Here is a 23,531-nt window from a genome sequence, read left to right on the forward strand (position 1 = left end):
ACAGTACGGCTGAGATTCTATTGCCAGTGTGTTCCTCTTCATTTCAGTATAGTTTCTCAAATATCAATGCCATTTACACTATAGGAAAACATATCTTGTTAAGCCCAACAATAGGCAGTCAAACTCCCCTGCATAATATTTCATTACTGTCAAACGATGGTTCTTCCAGCCCACCTCTAACACAGCTGATTGTTGTTGAGCAGTTCATTAGTTATATTGATGAGCAGTTCACTAGTGAAACATTAATCAAGTGGTAGTGCTGGGCAGAAACACCCTTTAGTTCTCCCTGACCAGGAATGGTGACCGCTGGTATATACCAATATTGAGCCAAACACATCTACGATGCTGCACAGATTGAAATCAATTATCTAAACTGGACAGAAACGGATAGATTATCTAAACTGGACAGAAACTGATCAATGATCTAAAACTGGACAGAAACTGATCAATGATCTAAAACTGGACAGAAACTGATCAATGATCTAAAACTGGACAGAAACAGAATAGAAACTGAACAGAACATGATTAGATGGATGCCAGAAGGTTTCTGCTTTCAACAACAGCAGTGCCTGAACTTCTGCATTTCAGGAAGATGGGGAAAAGACTTAAAGGCTAACATGATTGAAGGCCTTGTCTGAGAACTTTGCCTGCATTGGGTAAGCACCTAAACCGTCTGTGGCATGTCAAGAAAAGCACAAGTTGATTGGGGATGCCCCATGGAGCAAGAAACCAAGAACAGGAAAGTTACATAGAAATCTACCAACAAACGCTCTCTCCTTCTCTCACTTTCGCTCTCTTTCCACTTTCTAAAAGTAACTTTCAGTCCTGTTTATGAAATCAACAGTGTTCAACTTCACGCATCTGCATTTCCACACCCTATGGCTATTCCCATACCCTATGTATCAGGAATCAAGGTAAGACCCAAGTGCAGACTGTGTGAAGTAACAATGTTTAATGACAGGTCAAGGCAGGCACGGGTCGATAATTCAGAGTAGAGGCCAAGGTACAGGACGGCAGGCTGGGTCAGGACAGGCAATGGTCAAAACCAGGAGGGCAGGAGAGACTGGGGGAAAGCAGGAGCTGAGAAACAAAACGCTGGTTCACTTGACAAACAAGACGACCTGGCAACAGACAAACAGAGAACACAGGTATAAGTACCCAGGGGATAATGGGGAAGATGAGAGATACCTGGAGGGGGTGGAGACAAGCACAAGGACAGGTGAAACAGATCAGGGCATGACACTATGGCTATTTCCATGCCCTATGCATGTAAAGTCAGATTGAGTCAATGTGGCTGCCAGCTGGTTTATGAAACCATGAAGAAAACTCCCTGTCATGTTTTTGTACCTGTCGAACCCACTGATACTGACCTATAAATATGTGGGAAATCACATGCCGCCCACATCTGTCAATGTTGTGCCTGACTCATCTGTAGCCTTACTAGCCTATAGTTCCTCGCCACAGGGATGATAGTGGTTCTGTCACCTTCTCTTTGCCTGTACTGTCATACTTGAGTAAAAGTAAAAATACCTTAATAGAAAATGACTCAAGTAAATGTGAAAGAGAACTGAATATAAATGCATTTGAAACTATGGTAAATTTGATAGTTTGCAAACTTGAAACGCAGACAATGAATGCAATATCCACCGTATTGAAACAGAATATATAAATATTGAATTTGAATATTCAATTAAGTTGTAATATTTTAAAACTGAATGCAATATTCATTCAATAAATTTTTCAAATCATGAAATACAAGTTACATTTATTAATTCTATGATTAAATTTGTGCATTACAAATGTAAAAATATTGCATTTGAATTCAGTATCTTAATGCAAATAAAAAAATGTTGAATTCAAATATAGTTTCTGTTATCATTGAAATCGCTCTGTAATTGCTCCAATCGTTCCTTTCCTGCTCCGCATCCGAAATGTGTTTGTTTAAGATTTGTTTAAGACTACCAAGAACACTCTGTGACCCTGATTTAGCCCACTGCAGTAAAAAGTAGTGCTTCAAAGTATTTTTCTTAGGGTAAATCCATTTGAATTCAGTCGCTTTTTGACAGCCCCCTTTTGATTTAAACAAAACTTTTCATACATGTACGCCACCATACCATGAAACATCCATGTCTTCATCACCGGAAAATATAGATAATGTAAAATAGGGTCTAAGCTACAACTTATGGGGGGAAAAATCGGAATTTATGCATTCAAACTCAAACGTTTGAGGTTCTTGTGTTGTGCCTGCCATCAGTTGAGACACAACATGCTCTTGAATACAGGGTGGGTGTCATTTCAATCATAAAAATATTATTCATAGAAAGGACATATCCCTTCAGACCACTGTAATTTAGTTGGTACACCATTGACATTTTAATTGAATTGACATTTTTACTTCTAATTACTACTACAAAGATCGTCGCCGGTCCACCTACTCTTGAATGTAAACTTACATTTCTATTCTATTATCTATAGTTCTATGATTTCAATAGGTTTCTTATGGAAGATTGACAGTATAATTTTAAAAAACAGATATTCCCATTCAAGACAAGACAAAAGAGATGATTGTGGACTACAAGAAAAAGGAGAACCGAGCACGCCACCATTCTCATTGACGGAGCTGTAGTGGAGCAGGTTGAGAGCTTCAAGTTCCTTGGTGTCCACATCACCAACAAACTAACATGGTCCAAGCACACCAAGACAGTCGTGAAGAGGGCACGACAAAACCTATCCCCCCTCAGGAGTCTGAAAAGATTTGGCATGGGTCCTCAGATCTTCAAAAGGTTCTACAGCTGCACCATCAAGAGCATCCTGACGGGTTGCATCACTGCCTGGTCTGGCAACTGCTCGGCCTCCGACCGCAAGGCACTACAGAGGGTAGTGCGTACGGCCCAGAAAAGCTTCCTGCCATCCAGGACCTCTATACCAGGCAGTGTCAGAGGAAGGCCCTAAAAATTGTCAAAGACTCCAGCCACCCTAGTCATAGACTGTTCTCTCTGCTACCGCAGGGCAAACGGTACTGGAGTGCCAAGTCTAGGTCAAAGAGGCTTCTACCCCCACGCCATAAGACTCCTGAACGTCTAATCAAATGGCTACCCAAACTATTTCCATTGCTCGCCCCCCCCCCCCCTTTTTACACTGCTGCTACTATGTTATTATCTATGCGTAGACACTTTAATAACTCTACCTACATGTACATATTACCTCGACTAACCAGTTGCCCCACACATTGACTCTGTACCGGTACCCCCTGTATATAGCCTCTCTATTGTTATTTTACTGCTGCTCTTTAAATATTTGTTATTTTATAAAAACATTTTTAGGTCTTTTTCTTAACTGCATTGTTGGTTAAGGGCTTGTAAGTAAGCATTTCACTGTAAGTTCTACAGCTGTTGTATTCAGCATATGTGACAAATAACATTTTAATTTTATTTTAATTCTCTGGTGTGTGGACTTTCGACCATCTTTTTGCACCATTTGAAAATTAAATTTTATTCCCATTTTAGTACATTTATCAGCCAAAACATGACACCCACCCTGTATTCAAGAGCATGTTGTGTCTCAACCCAGGTTGTAGTTTAGACCCTATTTTACATAATCTAACTGAATATGAAAAAATCTGAGTTGACACGTTTTTAGATAATTGACATATACGGTTAGAAAATGACAAGAAATGATTGAATAGTTTGACACCCCTGTTTATAAGCTTTTAAATGATATCAACCTCAACCATTTGTCATTTCCAGTGATGAAGACATGGATGCCTCATGGTATGGTGGGGTATAAAAAATATATGTCCATTTTGATCACCTTTTATCTATTTAATGTTTTGACATTCAGGTCTAAAAGGCATTTTCTGAGCACACACTGGCCAACATGGATGACAGGTTTTGTTGATATCAAAAGGGGTGCTGTCAAAAAGTTCCTTTACAACACTATCTACAGTATTTCTTAAAATAATGGATAAAATACCTGGTTTTATTGCTTGTTTAAATTCATTTTTTGTTGTCATAAAAAAAAACATGTTATCAACACAAAGGGGAAATCAAATATATCATAGCAATCTGTTACTGCTCTTTTGCCAACTCCTGCCTGGCTTGACAATGCAGTAGGCATAAGCATAAACAGATCTTGGACCAGGCTAAAATACATTTTCATAGAAGAATATGATATCATCAGTTGCTAATTCAATGTGACCAAAGTCAACCTAGACTTTGAGGTGGTTGTTTAGTCCATGATGCTTTGCTTTCACTCCCTCCTTTCTTTCCAACCACAACTCACAGTGAAGAAAAAAACTACATCGCATCAAACCTCAACTCCAGTGGAAGGGGGGAAACCCTGTCCAATGAACTTGTCTCTGAAATGCAGCATGGTATGCAGCAGACAGATTTGTTTGTACAAGGACAATACAAGACACACTAGGTGAGTTGAGTTCCTGGTCATTGTGTTTCATTTTATTCATATCAAGCTACTCATTTATTAATGATGTATATGTAAATTGTGATAACACAGAATTGTGGACAGTGGACCATTGTATTTGCAATAATTTTTCATCATGTGAAATTCCTAATCTTAGACTTAATTATAGGATGTTTGGATGAGGAAAATGTGACACAATGTAAAATCAATTGGTGATCACCACACAGTGATAGTCTAATGGCTCCACAGTTATATTTGGTCCAAAAATGGTGGTTGTATGAATATTTTGTGGTATTTTCAATAATGAGACTGTGATAAGCAATATGATGGACCCAGTCTCATGTCTTATACCATATGACAGGTAATGCGGTCAAATTGATCATTGCCAGATCATTCTCTCACTCACTATGCATACCTTCACAATTACTTGTATCTTGTACAAGTGTGTAACAGGACAAATATAAGCACCCTCCGAATTATAATTATTATCTTGACTATTCTTAGTCACTGTGACTGATGCATTCATGTCCAACTGAACATACACTGCGTGACAGCCGTAATGTCTTGTCACAGAGTACATACCACTCTCTGCATGTTTACTACAAATTATTTTAGTGTATTTCTCTGGTAGTGAGTTCATATATCACATGTTATTGTTTGAGACAATACAAGTAGCAAACCACACTGCACATTGTGGTTCAAGAGGGGAATAATCTATATAGGTGAAATCCCAGAGTGGGGTATAATCTAAACTAAATGTTATTCAGAAGGGAGCCTATGACTAATATTGAGGTGCTCAGACTCAACAGTAGCCTATGGTGGAAGATCTACAACCCGCCTGCTTATATCTATTCTAGACCCTTCAGATCTGCAAACGTTGGATTAGATCAGGATTAGGGCCGTTGGGAAGTGGTAGGGCGTGAATTGGGACGGCTCTCAGTGGTTTGTGGTACGTGTGTGTTTTCCAGAGGATGAATAGCCAACAGCCCACCTCCAGATACCTGCTGCTACATGTGTGGTGCGGGTTTCTCACAGTCGCTATGGGGTTTATGGTCGCAGTTCTCACAACAGTGCAAATAAACTCAGCTGACAAGGTATGTCCAATTATCATCAGTGATAGCTAGACTCCGATATGATGATGATGATGATACATAAGGGTAGACTGATGATGATGATCTCAAGGTGTCACTATGTAATTTCTCTCTCCAAGAATCATTTACCTGAATCAAAGGAGGAAAACCAGCACCCTACAAGTAAGTTGTACTGGGTTACACATACTGACATTAATAGTTTTTTTATGTTCTGTAAGTCGTAATAAGCACTGTAATATCATTCCTATCCCATATTAGACATTCGACAACAGTATTCTTTTTTCATTTAACCTTTATTTAAATAGGCAAGTCAGTTAAGAACAAATTCTTATTTACAATGACGGCCTACCAAAAGGCAAAAGGCCTCCGGTGGGGATATATAAAATATATATATATATATATTCAGTATATATATAGGACAATGACTTGAAATATTATTTATCTTTTGCAGACGGCAGTTTTTTGGCTCAATTGAATTCATCAAAGGGTAAGTAAAGCATGGCTATTTCCATTTCTGATTATCACTGAATGTCTAGTGTTAAACAATGCACTGTTCTGTAAGTCGTAATAAGCACTGTAATGTCATTCCTATCCCATATTAGACATTCAACAACAGTATTCTTTTTTCATTTAACCTTTATTTAAATAGGCAAGTCAGTTAAGAACAAATTCTTATTTGCAATGACGGCCTACCAAAAGGCAAAAGGCCTCCGGTGGGGATATATAAAATATATATATATATATATTCAGTATATATATAGGACAATGACTTGAAATATTATTTATCTTTTGCAGACGGCAGTTTTTTGGCTCAATTGAATTCATCAAAGGGTAAGTAAAGCATGGCTATTTCCATTTCTGATTATCACTGAATGTCTAGTGTTAAACAATGCACTGTTCTGTAAGTCGTAATAAGCACTGTAATGTCATTCCTATCCCATATTAGACATTCAACAACAGTATTCTTTTTTCATTTAACCTTTATTTAAATAGGCAAGTCAGTTAAGAACAAATTCTTATTTGCAATGACGGCCTACCAAAAGGCAAAAGGCCTCCGGTGGGGATATATATAAAAAAAAAATATATATATTCAGTATATATATAGGACAATGACTTGAAATATTATTTATCTTTTGCAGACGGCAGTTTTTTGGCTCAATTGAATTCATCAAAGGGTAAGTAAAGCATGGCTATTTCCATTTCTGATTATCACTGAATGTCTAGTGTTAAACAATGCACTGTGTCCAATAGAATTCAGGTCATTGATGCATTTTCTGGAGAAAGATGGCATTATAAGATTGCACAAGCAGAGATTAACACGTAAACGTTACAAGATAGATCAAAACAGGAAAATGAATGGGCTTTTTTTGCTTTCCAGCTCCCCGTCTCTCCTATATCCAGCTAACCATGGGTAAGCTAAACACTTCCTTTCCTAGTTTATAGGTAAGGACTTTTGGGCCTAACATTCCATGCTTGTTGCAGTTTCCTTTTTGCATCCTAAATTCATGGAACGCATGAGTTAACATTGGATCTTCTGCTGCCTGTCTGAACTTGTCAGTTACACTAAACAAGACTACACACTCAGTTTGTACAACTGATCTAACACAGTTGACACAATGGTTGTGATACACCTAATATTTCTATACACTCAACGGTCAGTTTATTAGGTACACCTTGTAGTACCGGATCGGACCCCCCTTTGCCTCCAGAACAGCCTGAATTATCCGGGGCATTCTACAAGGTGTCAGAAACATTCCACAGAGATGTTGGTCCATGCTGACGCAATGGTATCACACAGTGGCTGCAGATTGGATGGTGGTACATTCATGCTGCCAACAGCCCGTTCCATCTCATCACGAAGATGATCTATTGGGTTGAGGTCTAGGGACTGCGCAGGCCACTCAATTAAACTGAACTCGCTGTCACGTTCCAGGCAATGTTTTTCCACTCCTCAATTGTCAAGTGGTGATGGCGTGCCCACTGGAGCCATTATTTGGCGCAGTACAACAGTGATGTGCAGAACAGCATCTCGGAACGCACAACTCGTCGATCCTTGTCACAGATGGGCTATTGCAGCAAACGACAACACCGGGTTCCACTCCTGTCAGCTAAAAACAAGAAGAAGTTGCTCCAGTGGGCACACAACTCGTCGAACTCGTCTGTTTGGAGGAGGGCTATTTAAGATACTGTTTGAAGAGGTAGGGTTTCAGATGTTTTCGGAAGATGGGCAGGATGTCCTAGCTTCAGGGGGAAGCTGGGTCCACCATTGGGGTGCCAAGACAGAGAAGAGCTTGGACTGGGCTGAGCGGGAGCTGCCCCCCCGTAGGGCTGGGAGGGCCAAGATATATAACATGCTTACTAACCATGAGCAGAACATATTACTACACAGTCCAACGTAATTCTATGTCTCTAATCAACCAGATGTTATGCATCTTTATTCATCAGAAAATTATATTTATGTATTGAAAACATTATGCAAATATTCAATCTATTCATTAAACATTAAGCTACAGTGAGGGTAGGTGTATTAACCCCCCCGTCTGCTCCTTTGTGAAGTGGGGTTCAAGACCCGCAATCAACCCATCTACTGTAACTGCTTAGATGCGGCAACGCACTAAGCCCAAGGCAATGCTACAATTACTGTCTGTGAAAATACATTATAATTTTTCAGCGTACAATGCCTTCGGAAAGTATTCAGACCCCTTGATTTTTTCCAAATTGTATTACGTTACAGCATTATTCAAAAAATTATTAATATATCACATTTACATACAGTGGGGAGAACAAGTATTTGATACACTGACAATTTTGCAGGTTTTCCTACTTACAAAGCATGTAGAGGTCTGTAATTTTTTATCATAGGTACACTTCAACTGTGAGAGAAGGAATCTAAAACAAAAATCCAGAAAATCACATTGTATGATTTTTAAGTAATTAATTTGCATTTTATTGCATGACATAAGTATTTGATACATCAGAAAAGCAGAACTGAATATTTGGTACAGAAACCTTAGTTTGCAATTACAGAGATCATACGTTTCCTGTAGTTCTTGACCAGGTTTGCACACACTGCAGCAGGGATTTTGGCCCACTCCTCCATACAGACCTTCTCCAGATCCTTCAGGTTTCGTGGCTGTCGCTGGGCAATACGGACTTTCGGCTCCCTCCAAAGATTTTCTATTGGGTTCAGGTCTGGAGACTGGCTAGGCCACTCCAGGACCTTGAGATGCTTCTTACGGAGCCACTCCTTAGTTGCCCTGGCTGTGTGTTTCGGGTCGTTGTCATGCTGGAAGACCCAGCCACGACCCATCTTCAATGCTCTTACTGAGGGAAGGAGGTTGTTGGTCAAGATCTCGCGATACATGGCCCCATCCATCCTCCCCTCAATACGGTGCAGTCGTCCTGTCCCCTTTGCAGAAAAGCATCCCCAAAGAATGATGTTTCCACCTCCATGCTTCACGGTTGGGATGGTGTTCTTGGGGTTGTACTCATCCTTCTATTCCTCCAAACACGGCGAGTGGAGTTTAGAGCAAAAAGCTCTATTTTTGTCTCATCAGACCACATGACCTTCTCCCATTCCTCCTCTGGATCATCCAGATGGTCATTGGCAAACTTCAGACGGGCCTGGACATGCGCTGGCTTGAGCAGGGGGACCTTGCGTGCGCTGCAGGATTTTAATCCATGACGGCATAGTGTGTTACTAATGGTTTTCTTTGAGACTGTGGTCCCAGCTCTCTTCAGGTCATTGACCAGGTCCTGCCGTGTAGTTCTGGGCTGATCCCTCACATTCCTCATGATCATTGATGCCCCACGAGGTGAGATCTTGCATGGAGCCCCAGACCGAGGGTGATTGACCGTCATCTTGAACTTCTTCCATTTTCTAATAATTGTGCCAACAGTTGTTGCCTTCTCACCAAGCTGCTTGGCTATTGTCCTGTAGCCCATCCCAGCCTTGTACAGGTCTACAATTTATCCCTGATGTCCTTACACAGCTCTCTGGTCTTGGCCATTGTGGAGAGGTTGGAGTCTGTTTGATTGAGTGTGTGGACAGGTGTCTTTTATACAGGTAACGAGTTCAAACAGGTGCAGTTAATACAGGTAATGAGTGGAGAACAGGAGGGCTTCTTAAAGAAAAACTAACAGGTCTGTGAGAGCCGGAATTCTTACTGGTTGGTAGGTGATCAAATACTTATGTCATGCAATAAAATGCAAATGAATTACTTAAAAATCATACAATGTGATTTTCTGGATTTTTGTTTTAGATTCCGTCTCTCACAGTTGAAGTGTACCTATGATAAAAATGACAGACCTCTACATGCTTTGTAAGTAGGAAAACCTGCAAAATCGGCAGTGTATCAAATACTTGTTCTCCCCACTGTAAGTATTCAGAACCTTTACTCAGTACTGTGTTGAAGCACCTTTGGCAGCGATTACAGCATCGAGTCTTCTTGGGTATGACGCTATAAGCTTGGCACATCTGTATTTGGGGAGTTTCTCCCATTCTTCTCTGCAGATCCTCTCAAGCTCTGTCAGGTTGGATGGGGAGCATTGCTGCAGAGCTATTTTCAGGTCTCTCCAGAGATGTTTGAATGGGTTCAAGTCCAGGCTCTGGCTGGACATTCAGAGACTTGTCCCGAAGCCACTCCTGCATTGTCTTGGCTGCGTGCTTAGGGTCGTTGTCCTGAGCACTCTGGAGCAGGTTTTCATCAAGGATCTCTGTGTACTTTGCTCCGTTAATCTTTTCCTCGATCCTGACTAGTCTTGCAGTCCTTGCTGCTGAAAAACATCCCCACAGCATGATGCTGCCACCACCATGCTTCACCGTAGGGATGGTGCCAAGTTTCCTCCAGACGTGACGCTTGGAATTCAGGCCAAAGAGTTCAATCTTGGTTTCATCAGACCAGGAAATCTTGTTTCTCATGGTCTGAGAATATTTAGGTGCATTTTGGCAAACTCCAAGCAGGCTGTCATGTGGTGGAGTGCTGCAGAGATGGTTGTCTTTCTGGAAGGTTCTCCCATCTCCACAGAGGAACTCTAGAGATCTGTCAGAGTGACCAACGGGTTCTTGGTGACATCCCTGATCAAGGCCCTTCTCCCCCGATTGCTCAGTTTGGCCGGGCGGCCAGCTCTAGGAAGAGTCTTGGTGGTTCCAAACTTCTTCCATTTAAGTATGATGGAAGCCACTGTGTTCTTGTGGACCTTCAATGCTGCAGAAATTCTTTGGTACCCTTCCCCAGATATGTGCCTCAACACAATCCTGTCTCGGAGCTCTATGGACAATTCGTGGCTTGGTTTTTGCTCTGACATGCACTTTCAACTGTGAGACCTTATTTAGACAGGTCTGTGCCTTTCCAAATCATGTCCAATCAATTAAATTTACCACAGGTGGACTCCAATCAAGTTGTAGAAACATCTCAAGGATGATCAATGGAAACAGGATGCACCTGAGCTCAATTTCGAGTCTCATAGCAAAGGGTCTGAATACTTATGTAAATAAGGTATCTGTTTGTAGATATCTGTTTTTGCTTTGTCATTGTGGGGTATTGTGTGTAGCTTGCTGAGGGAAAAAAAAATCTATTTTAGAATAAGGATGTAATGTAACAAAATGTGGGAAAGTCAAGGGGTCTGAGTACTTTCCGAAGGCACTGTATACAGAGTTTTTAAAGGGGTATTGAAAGTGTAGTTATTCAGTATTTTGCCACCTGTCTGTTCAAATATATGCACAAACATACACTACATATACAAAAGTATGTGGACACCCCTTAAAATGAATGGATTCGGCTATTTCAGCCACACCGTTGCTGTTCAGGTGTATAAAATAGAGCACACAGCCATGCAATTCCCATAGACAAACATTGACAGTAGAATGGCCTTACTGAAGAGCTCAGTGTCTTTCAACGTGGCACCGTCATAGGATTCCACCTTTTCAACAAGTCAGTTACATTTCTGCCCTGCTAGAGCTGCCTCGATCAACTGTAAGTGCTGTTATTGTGAAGTGGAAACGTCTAGGAGCAACAACGGTTCAGCCGCGAAGTGGTAGGCCTCACAAGCTCACAGAACGGGACCACTGAGTGCTGAAGCGTGTAGCGTGTAAAAATTGTCTGTCCTTGGTTGTAACACTCACTTCCAAGTTCCAAACTGCCTGTTTCAGTATGACAATGCCCACGTACACAAAGCGAGGTCCATACAGAAATGGTTTGTCAAGATCGTTGTGGAAGATCTTGACTGGCCTGCACAGAGCCCTGACCTCAACCACATCGAACACCTTTGGGATGAATTGAAACGCCGACTGCAAGCCAGGTCTAATCGCCAAACATCAGTGCCCGACCTCACTAATGCTCTTGTGGCTGACTGGAAGCAAGTCCCCGCAGTAATGTTCCAACATCTAGTGGAAAGCCTTCCCAGAAGAGTGGAGGCTGTTATAGCAGCAAAGGGGGGACCAACTCCATATTAATGCCCATGATTTTGGAATGAGATGTTCGACGAGCAGTTGTCCGCATACTTTTGGTCATGTAGTGTATATTAACCCATTTATATGATGTAAAGCGTTTTAATATTTTCTTTTCTCTTCTTTCCTTCTGTCTCATGAGAAGAAAAATTATCTTGGGAGAATGACCATAATGTCCCCGTCTGTGGCTCTTGCTCCCTCGTCCTCCGCGACAACTCTGTCCACATCACATCTGAAGGCTTCTACTACTTCTATGTCCAGGTCACCTTCACTAGGCACACCAGGGGAGAGGAGAAGAGGAAGGTGACTCTGTTCAAAAATGGCATTACAAATAAGACCGTGCAAAGGACACTGAGTGAAGCCGTGTATCACGGAGAGAAAGAGGGCACTGTATTCATGTCCAGGATGGTTAAGCTCCAAAAAGGTAACAGTCTCAGCCTTGAGATAACATCCAAGAATAATAGTTTTAGGTATGGGGGAGAGAATACCTACTGGGGGGCATATCAGCTCCCCCCATATTGAGCCAACAGACATTGTTATTGAGACTTAGTTCAAGATTGAACCAAAAAAACTGTTAAAACATTGTTTTTAAAAAAGTGTGTGGTAGTTACTAAACTGAATTTATTTTGTGAAAACTGTAACTGTTATGCATATGCATTGTTTGTTTTGCTGAACAGATTTGATTACATAATGAGATAACAGAATACATTGTCAAACTATGTATTTGTGTGTGTGTGTGTGATTTCTTGTGATATTAATGGTATCTGTCATGATGTGAATTAGTCGATGCTAGATATTATAGATGATAAATAGATTTGATATGGACACAGTGGTCGTGTCTGAATACCCATACTACTGTACTAAATAGTATGCAAAAAAAAGAACTTTATATAGTATCTGAAATGTCTAAAATAGTACTCCGAATGCATCATCTAATGGGCGATTTGCGTTGATTCCCACCGTTTATTCATTTTGGTACAGCGCGTCAATTTATCTAATTATCAGCTGTTGTCAAACACGAGAGTTGGAAAAGATGAGTGAATTCTACTAGATCAAATGCCAAAATTACTTACAGTTTTAAGTATGCCACTATTCACTTTTATCATCCATTGTTTACATTTTTGTAATTTAGCATTCAAGAGCGACTCCCATTCTTCTCCACTGGTCCCCCATGGGAATTGAACCCACAACCCTGGTATTGTAAGCGCCATGCTCTACCAACTGAGCCACACAGGAGGTAGCACTTACCACATGGTGGCGCTACCACACTACAGAGAAAAGGCAGATGTCCTTCTCTGTCACTTTTGAGATGGATTCTGCTGCTATCATAGACTCAGCTTATTCAGAGACATGCAAACCAGGTCTGAAAATACATGTACCTATTAGCATTAGAAAACTGATGTAACAGAAACACACGTCAGTACTGAGTTATCATTTGCCGAAAGCTAACCAACTGGACATAAACATGGTTGAATCAATGTGATGATGTTTAATCAAAGTAGAAAACTGATTGGATTTGGGGAGACAAAAAATTCACCCAACTTTTAACCTAAATCAAATGACAAGGTGAAATGTTTTGTTGATTTCTCGTTGAATTCAGGATAGTTGACAACTCAACCAAATGTAAATAAAAACTAGACATTGAACTGATGACTTAAATGACTTAAATGTAAATGTAAACTGAAGTCTGTGCCCAGTGGGAATGCACTGACACTTTAGTTGCCCATAGTACATATAGAATCAAACAGGAACTAGCGATTGAAAACACTCAAAACAGGAAGCCACAAAGTTGTCTGTGTCAGATTAGTCATAGCTCCTATTCCTCTAATCATCTCTCCACAGAAATCTGCAATTGTACACACTTATTCACATAGCAGCTAGCTACTGTATTCAACTTCCTCTAACCCTGTCTGGGCTGGGCGTCTCAGGCTCTGCACACTATTGGATTGCATAATACCTGGCAGGCTGCTCCTACCAAGTGACGTGGAGAGGATCTGTCAATATGTAGCTATGGGGAGAGTCATAGACTGTTTCGTCAACATGAAAGAGAGGAGGATACCATTGGTGTTTCTCTACAAGTAGGGTGTCAACATGTTTTTCTACTTGCACGAAAGCGCACACACAAGGCCTCAGGGCCAGACGGATTACCAGGATGTGTACTGCGAGCATGCGCTGACCAACTGGCAAGTGTCTTCACTGACATTTTCAACCTCTCCCTGTCCGAGTCTGTAATACCAACATGTTTTAAGAAGACAACCATAGTGCCTGTGCCCATGAACACTAAGGTAACCTGCCTAAATGACTACCGACCCGTAGCACTCACATCTGTAGCCAAGTGCTTTGAAAGGCTGGTCATGGCTCACATCAACACCATTATCCCAGAAACCCTAGATCTACTCCAATTTGCATACCGCCTCAACAGATACACAGATTATGCAATCTCTATTGCACTCCACACTGCCCTTTCCCACCTGGACAAAAGGAACACCTATGTGAGAATGCTATTCATTGACTACAGCTCAGCGTTCAACACCATAGTGCCCTCAAAGCTCATCAATAAGCTAAGGCCCCTGGGACTAAACACCTCCCTTTGCAACTGGATCCTGGACTTCCTGATGTGCCGCCCCCAGGTCGTAAGGGTAGGTAACAACACATCCGCCACGCTGATCCTCAACACAGGGGCCCCTCAGGGGTGCGTGCTCAGCCCCCTCCTGTACTCCCTGTTCACTCATGACTGCACGGCCAGGCACGACTCCAACACCATCATTAAGTTTGCCAATGAATCACCGACAACGACGAGACAGCCTATAGGGAGGAGGTCAGAGACCTTGCTGTGTGGTGCCAGGAGAACAACCTCTCCCTCAACGTGATCAAGACAAAGGAGATGATTGTGGACTACAGGAAAAAGAGGACCGAGCACCCCCATTTTCATCGACGGGGCTGCAGTGGAGCAGGTTGAGAGCTTCAAGTTCCTTGGTGTCCACATCACCAACAAACTAACATCGTCCAAGCACACCAAGACAGTTGTGAAGAGGGCATGACAAAACCTACTCCCCCTCAGGAGTTTGAAAAGATTTGGCATGGGCCCTCAGATCCTCAAAAGGTTCGACAGCTGCACCATCGAGAGCATCCTGACTGGTTGCATCACTGCCTGGTATGGCAACTGCTCGGCCTTTGACCACAAGGCACTACAGAGTGCGAACGGCCCAGTACATCACTGGGGCCAAGCTCCCTGCCATCCAGGACCTCTACACCAGGTGGTGTTAGAGGAAGGCCCTAAAAATTGTCAAAGACTCCAGCCACCCTAGTCATAGACTGTTCTCTCTGCTACCGCAAGGCAAGCAGTACCGGTGCGCCAAGTCTAGGTCCAAGAGGCTTCTAAACAGCTTCTACCCCCACGCCATAAGACTCCTGAACACCTAATCAAATGGCTACCCAGACTATTTGCATTGCCCCCCGCCCCGATCTTTTACACCGCTGCTACTGTTGTTATCATCACTTAAATAACTCTACCTACAGTTGAAGTCGGAAGTTTACATACACCTTAGCCAAATACATTTAAACTCAGTTTTTCACAATTCCTGACATTTATTCCTAGTAAAAATTCCCTGCCTTAGGTCAATTAGGATCACCACTTCATTTTAAGAATGTGAAATGTCAGAATAATAGTAGAGAGAATGGTTTATTTCAGCTTTTATTTCTTTCATCACATTCCCAGCAGGTCAGAAGTTTACATACACTCAATTAGTATTTGGTAGCATTGCCTTTAAATTGTTTAACTTGGGTCAAATGTTTTGGGTAGCCTTCCACAAGCATCCCACAATAAGTTGGGTGAATTTTGTCCCATTCCTCCTAACAGAGCTTGTGTAACTGAGTCAGGTTTGTAGGCCTCCTTGCTCGCACACGCTTTTTCAGTTCTGCCCACAAATGTTCTATGGGATTGAGGTCAGGTTTTGTGTTGGCCACTTCAATACCTTGACTTTGTTGTCCTTAAGCCATTTTGCCACAACTTTGGAAGTATGCTTGGGGTCATTGTCCATTTGGAAGACCCATTTGTGACCAAGCTTTAACTTCCTGCTGTCTTAAGATGTTGCTTCAAGATATCCACATCATTTTCTGTCCTCATGATGCCATCTATTTTGTGAAGTGCACAAGTCCCTCCTGCAGCAAACCACCCCCACAACATGATGCTGCCACCCCCGTGCTTCACGGTTGGGATGATGTTCTTCGGCTTGCAATCATCCCCCTTTTTCCTCCAAACATAACTATGGTCAATATGGCCAAACATTTCTATTTTTGTTTCATCAGACCAGAGGACATTTCTCTTAAAAGTACGATCTTTGTCCCCATGTGCAGTTGCGAACCGTAGTCTGGCTTTTTTATGGCGGTTTTGGAGCAGTGGCTTCTTCCTTGCTGAGCGGCCTTTCAGGTCATGTCAATATAGGACTCGTTTTACTGTGGATACAGATACTTTTGTACCTGTTTCCTCCAGCATCTTCACAAGGTCCTCTGCTGTTGTTCTGGGATTGATTTGCAATTTTCGCACCAAAGTAAGTTAATCTCTAGGAGACAGAACGCGTCTCCTTCCTGAGCGGTATGACGGCTGCGTTGTCCCATGGTGTTTATACTTCGGTACTATTGTTTGTACAGATGAACGTGGTACCTTCAGGCATTTGGAAATTGGTCTCGGCTGATTTCTTTTGATTTTCCCATTATGTCAAGCAAAGAGGCACTGAGTTTGAAGGTAGGCCTTGAAATACATCCACAGGTACCCCTCCAATTGACTCAAATGATATCGATTAGCCTATCAGAAGCTTCTAAAGCCATGACATCATTTTCTGGAATTTTCCAAGCTGTTTAAAGGCGCAGTCAACTTAGTGTATGTAAACTTCTGACCCACTGGAATTGTGATACAGTGAATTATAAGTGAAATAATCTGTAAACAATTGTTGGAAAAATTACTTGTGTCATGCACATAGTAGATGCCCTAACCGACTTGCCAAAACTATAGTTTGTTAACAAGAAATTTGTGGAGTGGTTGAAAAACAAGTTTTAATGACTCCAACCTAAGTGTATGTAAACATCCAACTTTTTTATTTTATCCTTATTTAACTAGGCAAGTCAGTTAAGAACAAATTCTTAATTTCAATGACGCCCTGTCTTGTTCAGGTGCAGAACGACAGATTTGTACCTTGTCAGCTCGGGGATTTGAACTTGCAACCTTCCGGTTACTAGCCCAACACTCTAACCACTAGGCTATCCTGCCGACTTCAACTGTATATGTACATATTACCTCAACTAACCGGTGCGACCGCACATTGATTCTGTACCGGTACCCCCCTGTATATAGTCTCGCTATTGTTATTTTACTGCTGCTCTTTAATTACTTATTACTTAAAAAAAAAAATCTTATCCGTATTTTTTTTAACTGCATTGTTGGTTAGGGGCTCGTAAGTAAGCATTTCACTGTAAGGTCTACTCATTGTATTCGGCACATGTGACAAATAAAATTTGATTTGATTTGAAATCAGACCATGGACAGCCACATCATATGCTTTCTGGACTTCACCGGACAGAGGTTGTTCTCCGGTTTTGTGATTAAAACAAAGGTGTGGTTGACTTTATTCTGCCACTGTTTCTTCTTATTTTCTTGTCCTTAGGCCTATACAGTGCATTCGGAAAGTATTCAGACCCCTTCCGTTTTTCCACATTAGTTTAACATGTACTAAATGAATTGCTTTCCTCATCAATCTATACACAACACCCATAATGACAAAGCGAAAACAGGTTTTTGGATATTTTTGCACATTTATAAAAGTAAAAAACAGATACCTTATTTACATAAGTATTCAGACCCTTTGCTATGAGACTCGAAATTGAGCTCAGGTGCATCCTGTTTCCATTGATCATCCTTGAGATGTTTCTACAACTTGATTGGAGTCCACCTGTGACAAATTTAATTGATTGAACATGATTTGGAAAGGCACAGACCTGTCTATATAAGGTCCCACAGTTGACATGAGGTCGAAGGAATTGTCTGTAGAGCTCCGAGACAGGATTGTGTCGAGGCACAGGGGAGGGTACCAAAAAATGTCTGCAGCATTGAACGTCCCCAAGAGCACAGTGTCCTCATCATTCTTAAATGGAAGAAGTTTGGAACCACCAAGACTCTTCCTATAGCTGGTCGCCTGGCCAAACTGAGCAATCGGGGGAGAAGAGCCTTTGGTCACTCTGACAGAGCTCCAGATTTCCTTTTTGGAAATGGGAGAACCTTCCAGAAGGACAACCATCTCTGCAGCACTCCACCAATCAGGCCTTGTGTGGCCAGACGGAAGCCACTCCTCAGTATAAGGCACATGGAGTTTGGAGTTTGCCAAAAGGCACTCAAAGGACTCTCAGACCATGAGAAATAAGATTATCTGGTCTGATGAAACCAGGATTTAACTATCTGGTACCATCCCTACGGTGAAGCATGATGTTGGCAGCATCATGCTCTCCGCAAGGCAATCAAACAGGCTAAGTCTCAGTACAGAGACAAAATCGAGTCGAAATTCAACAGCTCAGACACAAGAGGTATGTGGCAGGGTCTACAGTCAATCACGGATTACAAAAAGAAAACCAGCCCCGTCGAGGACCAGGATGTCTTGCTCCCAGACAGGCTAAACAACTTTTTTGCCCGCTTTGAGGACAATACAGTGCCACTGACACGGCCCCCTACCAAAACCTGCGGGCTCTCCTTCACTGCAGCCGAGGTGAGTAAAACATTTAAACGTGTTAACCCTCGCAAGGCTGCAGGCCCAGACGGCATTCCCAGCCGCGTCCTCAGAGCATGCGCAGACCAGCTGGCTGGTGTGTTTACGGACATATTCAATCAATCCTTATCCCAGTCTGCTGTTCCCACATGCTTCAAGAGGGCCACCATTGTTCCTGTTCCCAAGAAAGCTAAGGTAACTGAGCTAAACGACTACCGCCCCGTAGCACTCACTTCCGTCATCATGAAGTGCTTTGAGAGACTAGTCAAGGACCATATCACCTCCACCCTACCGGACACCCTAGACCCACTCCAATTTGCTTACCGACCCAATAGGTCCACAGACGACGCAATCGCAACCACACTGCACACTGCCCTAACCCATCTGGACAAGAGGAATACCCATGTGAGAATGCTGTTCATCGATTACAGCTCAGCATTTAACACCATAGTACCCTCCAAACTCGTCATCAAGCTCGAGACCCTGGGTCTCGACCCCGCCCTGTGCAACTGGGTCCTGGACTTCCTGACGGGCCGCCCCCAGGTGGTGAGGGTAGGTAACAACATCTCCACCCCGCTGATCCTCAACACTGGGGCCCCACAAGGGTGCGTTCTGAGCCCTCTCCTGTACTCCCTGTTCACCCACGACTGCGTGGCCATGCACGCCTCCAACTCAATCATCAAGTTTGCGGATGACACTACAGTGGTAGGCTTGATCACCAACAACGACGAGACGGCCTACAGGGAGGAGGTGAGGGCCCTCGGAGTGTGGTGTCAGGAAAATAACCTCATACTCAACGTCAACAAAACAAAGGAGATGATTGTGGACTTCAGGAAACAGCAGAGGGAGCACCCCCCTATCCACATCGACGGGTCAGTAGTGGAGAAGGTGGAAAGTTTTAAGTTCCTCGGTGTACACATCACGGACAAACTGAATTGGTCCACCCACACAGACAGCGTTGTGAAGAAGGCGCAGCAGCGCCTCTTCAACCTCAGGAGGCTGAAGAAATTCGGCTTGTCACCAAAAGCACTCACAAACTTCTACAGATGCACAATCGAGAGCATCCTGTCGGGCTGTATCACCGCCTGGTACGGCAACTGCTCCGCCCACAACCGTAAGGCTCTCCAGAGGGTAGTGAGGTCTGCAGAACGCATCACCAGGGGCAAACTACCTGCCCTCCAGGACACCTACACCACCCGATGTCACAGGAAGGCCATAAAGATCATCAAGGACAACAACCACCCAAGCCACTGCCTGTTCACCCCGCTATCATCCAGAAGGCGAGGTCAGTACAGGTGCATCAAAGCAGGGACCGAGAGACTGAAAAACAGCTTCTATCTCAAGGCCATCAGACTGTTAAACAGCCACCACTAACATTTAGCGGCCGCTGCCAACATACTGACTCAACTCCAGCCACTTTAAAAATGGGAATTGATGGAAATTATGTAAAAATGTACCACTAGCCACTTTAAGCAATGCCACTTAATACAATGTTTACATACCCTACATTACCCATCTCATATGTATATACTGTACTCTATATCATCTACTGCATCTTGCCATCTTTATGCAATACATGTACCACTAGCCACTTTAAACTATGCCACTTTATGTTTACATACCCTACAGTACTCATCTCATACGTATATACCGTACTCTATACCATCTACTGCATCTGCCATGCCGTTCTGTACCACCACTCATTCATATATCTTTATGTACATATTCTTTATCCCTTCACACTTGTGTGTGTGTGTAAGGTAGTAGTGTGGAATTGTTAGGTTAGATTACTGTTGGTTATTACTGCATTGTCGGAACTAGAAGCACAAGCATTTCGCTACACTCGCATTAACATCTGCTAACCATGTGTATGTGACTAATAAAATTTGATTTGATTTGATTTGATTTGATCATGCTGTGGGGATGTTTTTCAGCGGCAGGGACTGGGAGACTAGTCAGAATCGAGAGTAAGACGAACGGAGCCAAGTACAGAGAGATCCTTGATGAAAACCTGCTCCAGAGTGCTCAGGACCTCGACTGGGGCAAAGGTTCACCTTCCAACAGGACAATGAGCCTAAGCACACATCCAAGACAACGCAGGAGTGGCTTCGGACAAGTTTCTGAATGTCCTTGAGTGGCCCAGCCAGAGCCTGGACTTGAACACGATCGAACATCTCTGGAGAGACCTGAAAATAGCTGTGCAGCGACCCTCCCGATCGAACCTGACAGAGCTTGAGAGGATCTGCAGAGAAGATTGGGAGAAACTCCCCAAATACAGGTGTGCCAAGCTTGTAGCATTATACCCAAGAAGACTGGAGGCAGTAATCGCTGCCTAAGGTTCTTCAACAAAGTACTGAGTAAACGGTCTGAATACCTTTGTAAATGTTATATTTAAGTTTTTTATTTGTAATAAATTAGCAACATTTTCGAAAAACCTGTTTTTGCTTTGTCATTATGGGGTATTGAGTGTAGATTGATGAGGGTAAACAACTATTTAATCCATTTTAGATTAAGGTTCTAACATGTGAGAAAAGTCAAGGGGTCTGAATACTTTCTGAATGCACTGTATATCACGGTATATGAACTAACATCTTACAGAGCAAACAACACAATTATCACAACACGTAGGTTGTAATATGTACATTCTTTCTGGCGTGGTGTCCCCAGGGATTTTACCCACGCACTGTCTCCTATCATTGCTATGCAGGTGACACTAAACAATTTTTCGTCCCCTTCTGACACCCAAGCGTAGAGACACATCTCTGCGTGCCTGGCAGATATCTCAGCCTGGATGTCGGCCCACCACCTCAAGCTCAACCTCATCAGGACGGAGTTGCTCTTCCTCCCGGGGAAGGCCTGGCCGCTACAGGGCCTCTCCATCACGGTTGACAACTTCACGGTCTCTCCCTCTGAGTGCAAAGAACCTTGGCGTGACCCTGGACAACCCTGTCGTTCTCTGCAAACATCAAAGCAGTGACTCGCTCCTGCAAGTTCATTCTCTACAACATCTGTAGAGTATGACCCTACCTCACACAGGAAGCGGAGCAGGTCCTAATCCAGGCACTTGCCATCTCCCGTCTGGACTACTGCCACTACACTGGTCTTTAAGTCCCTTACTGGTCTTTATGCAAACATTTTCTACAGGACGTTCTGGCAACATTCAAAATGTTCTACAGCGCAGGAGCATACTCACCATCGTCTGAAATTAACTAAATCTACCTCCATCCCTCCTGTTTGATGAAATCCTTTCAATCAGGTTTGGTGATGAAATAAAGGGATGTCCTTGCTGATCTGCAATACAGGGATATTTGCTTCTTCTGTCGTAAGAATCAAAGCAATAGTTGATTATCACTTCCTTACTGTTGTGGTTTCCCTCCTGAGCATTTTTAATTTCATCTCCTGTTTTCAGGACCTACTTCCTGCTTTTCTCAGTCAGTTCATCCTAAAGTACAGTTACATTCTGAGTAGTTAACATTCATTTATCTACAGACAGATCCTATGAATGAACTACGTGACAAATACAGATGATGAGCCTGTCCTTCAATCATGTGAGGACCATGAGACACAGTATAGTGGCGTGCGGTGAGGTCAATGGCTGGGTAGGCACTGGCTATTATCAAAGCCAGATTTACTCACAAGTAAACCTTTATTAAGGCCAAGTCCACCAAACAAAAGCTGGCTCCAACAACCAGAGTGACATAGGCTATTGTGCCCCATGAGGCGGCGCACAATTGGCCCAGCGTCGTCCGGGTTATGGGAGGGTTTGGCCGGCCAGGATGTCCTTGTCCCGTCACGCTGTAGCTACTCCTTGTGGCAGGCTGGGCTGGGTGCATGTACGCTGACTATGGTCACCAGCTGTACGATGTTTCCTCCGACACATTGATGCGGCTGGCTTCCGGGTGTCAAGAAGTGCGGCTTGGCAAGATCGTGTTTTTCGGAGGACGCACGGCTCTCGACCTTCGCCTCTCCCGAGTCCGTACAGGAGTTGCAGCGATGAGACAAGACTGGAACTACCAATTGGATATCACGAAATTGGGGAGAAAAAGGGGTGAAAAAAAACAAGGTCACATTATACAGTATGTTGGAATATTTGAGTGTGTGGGTCACAATTTATTTTCTTTCTCCTTACCTCATGAGATGATCTGCATTTGACTACAAAAATCATTTCAGAATTAGGATTTTTTTCAAATTGCTTTATCAGGAAGGTGGAAGCAGGTGGCAAAGAGTGTAGGAACTGGGAGAGAGATCACACAAATAGAACTTCAGGTTCAATTCACGGAAGCAGATCTCAAATTAAGATCGGAAGTGAAATATATATTTTCTGTCAGCAATACTCCATTTCCAGTATATGAATCCATGTCAAGTTACAAATGCACAAGAAATGGTGATGTCCATGAGACAAACAGTAGCATAAGCTGTTCATCAAATTTACAGACCTATTGATCACTGGACAGGAAAACCTATATATGCCTGGACTGGATACTATCCTGTGGGCAGCCGCGAGGAGACATTAACTAGGTAAAAGGTAACGTACAGCCACAGGTCATGTACAGGTAATACCAACAATGACCCAATTGCTCTTTCAGACAATGGGAGAATGAATCACCCGTCTTACACCTCTAAGGGTGTGTCGCTACCTTCTTAGTACATAAACAGGTACCTGGTTCAAAAACCTAGAAAAAGCCTGCTTCTCTGTTTTTAGAAGTAATCCCTGAGGTAACTTGGCTGGACTTGAAATACCCTGTTGGTTCTGTGACCAAGGTCAACAGGATGATGAGCCCTGATGAGACCTAAACTTGTCTGAGACTTGAACCCTGTGAC

The 23,531-nt window shown here is 42.8% G+C and overlaps 1 protein-coding gene across 7 annotated transcripts in view; it reads left to right on the forward strand.

Annotated features, from left to right (window-relative positions):
- LOC139573795 (uncharacterized) overlaps window positions 1–12,679 on the forward strand; it is a 30,574-nt gene extending 17,895 nt beyond the window's left edge. For 5 of the 7 annotated variants that reach the window (XM_071397670.1, XM_071397671.1, XM_071397672.1 and 2 more), the window contains 8 exons: window positions 4,284–4,422; window positions 5,388–5,513; window positions 5,630–5,672; window positions 5,962–5,997; window positions 6,306–6,341; window positions 6,650–6,685; window positions 6,889–6,921; window positions 12,104–12,679. In XM_071397670.1, the coding sequence (XP_071253771.1) occupies window positions 5,391–5,513; window positions 5,630–5,672; window positions 5,962–5,997; window positions 6,306–6,341; window positions 6,650–6,685; window positions 6,889–6,921; window positions 12,104–12,480 (684 nt within the window). In that variant the 5' untranslated portion in view covers window positions 4,284–4,422; window positions 5,388–5,390 and the 3' untranslated portion in view covers window positions 12,481–12,679. The remainder of the gene's footprint in view (window positions 1–4,283; window positions 4,423–5,387; window positions 5,514–5,629; window positions 5,673–5,961; window positions 5,998–6,305; window positions 6,342–6,649; window positions 6,686–6,888; window positions 6,922–12,103) is intronic. The other 2 variants (XM_071397674.1, XM_071397675.1) reach the window with 2 other exon arrangements.
- Window positions 12,680–23,531: the final 10,852 nt, after the last annotated feature.

The sequence above is a fragment of the Salvelinus alpinus genome, chromosome 4, assembly GCF_045679555.1.
Source record: "Salvelinus alpinus chromosome 4, SLU_Salpinus.1, whole genome shotgun sequence".
In the NCBI taxonomy this organism is placed as follows: domain Eukaryota; kingdom Metazoa; phylum Chordata; class Actinopteri; order Salmoniformes; family Salmonidae; genus Salvelinus; species Salvelinus alpinus.